The 869-nt window shown below is 39.4% G+C and overlaps 1 protein-coding gene across 8 annotated transcripts in view; it reads left to right on the top strand.

The window, feature by feature from the left end:
* The window catches only part of LOC107582374 (nuclear transcription factor Y subunit alpha-like), a 22179-nt gene extending 21779 nt beyond the window's left edge, over positions 1-400 (top strand). For 7 of the 8 annotated variants that reach the window (XM_016268172.1, XM_016268175.1, XM_016268176.1 and 4 more), the window contains exon 11: positions 64-400. In XM_016268172.1, coding sequence (XP_016123658.1) covers positions 64-276 — 213 coding nt within the window. In that variant the 3' untranslated portion in view covers positions 277-400. The remainder of the gene's footprint in view (positions 1-63) is intronic. The other variant, XM_016268178.1, reaches the window with a different exon arrangement.
* Positions 401-869: the final 469 nt, after the last annotated feature.

The raw sequence follows: 869 nt of genomic DNA, 5'->3' as shown, positions 1-869 counted from the left end.
ATTGATCAGAGGCCTGGTGTCACTCTGTGTAGAGATCACATCTTCTTCTTCCTCTTCCTCCAGGACTGTTTCCAGCTGCGTCTTCCACGTCTGTTGTTCCTCATCGTCCTCTCCATCCCCTGCATCCCTCAGGTCGATCTCAGTTTCCCTTGCGTCCATACTCCGCGTCATGGTGCCCGTCATCAATATAAAGGTTGTAAGGTCATAAAGCGGCTCATCAACAGCATCAAAACATGCATAAACCGTTTCACACACTCTCACACATATAAACTGTGAATGGAGAGCTGGAGTGCTGTCTTGAAGCTGAAACGGATATGGGATATATTAGGAAAGTGACCGTGCCCTAACAGGCATTCCCAAACAGGCCCCTATGGGAAGATACCAGCCCCCACTGATGCATCTGCTATAAATACCCCATTAGTGACCGGTGAAATGCAGACCACTGGTAAACTTAGAAGAGCTCTTAAAAGAACCAGCGGATCAAGAATAGGATGAAATATTTAATCGAATGGAAGCATTTATTTTGAGCACTGATTGAGATTTAGTTTGATCAGTGTGTAGTATTTGTTTGCAAATTTGGTTCAAAGATGATAATATTAAACTCTTTTATGGACATTATTTGTGAATGAGTATGTGCAAAATATTAAAACATTAAAGGAAACAAACTGACTTTTGTTTCTTGCCATATATCTGATACCCGTAAGGCCAGCTATAAAAGCTGCAAAGTAAACTTTTAGCAGATATAAGTATTTGAAAAGACTTTCTCTTCCAGGAAAATGTATAATTTAAAAAAAAAAATTTAATAATGATATTTTATTTTATACAACAGGGGCCAGTTGCATAAACATAGCCACTATGTTAAGACTGTG

The sequence above is a fragment of the Sinocyclocheilus grahami genome, unplaced genomic scaffold (genome assembly GCF_001515645.1).
Source record: "Sinocyclocheilus grahami isolate Dianchi unplaced genomic scaffold, SAMN03320097.WGS_v1.1 scaffold44.1, whole genome shotgun sequence".
NCBI lineage: Eukaryota > Metazoa > Chordata > Actinopteri > Cypriniformes > Cyprinidae > Sinocyclocheilus > Sinocyclocheilus grahami.
This window is presented reverse-complemented; position numbering and strand designations above follow the sequence as displayed.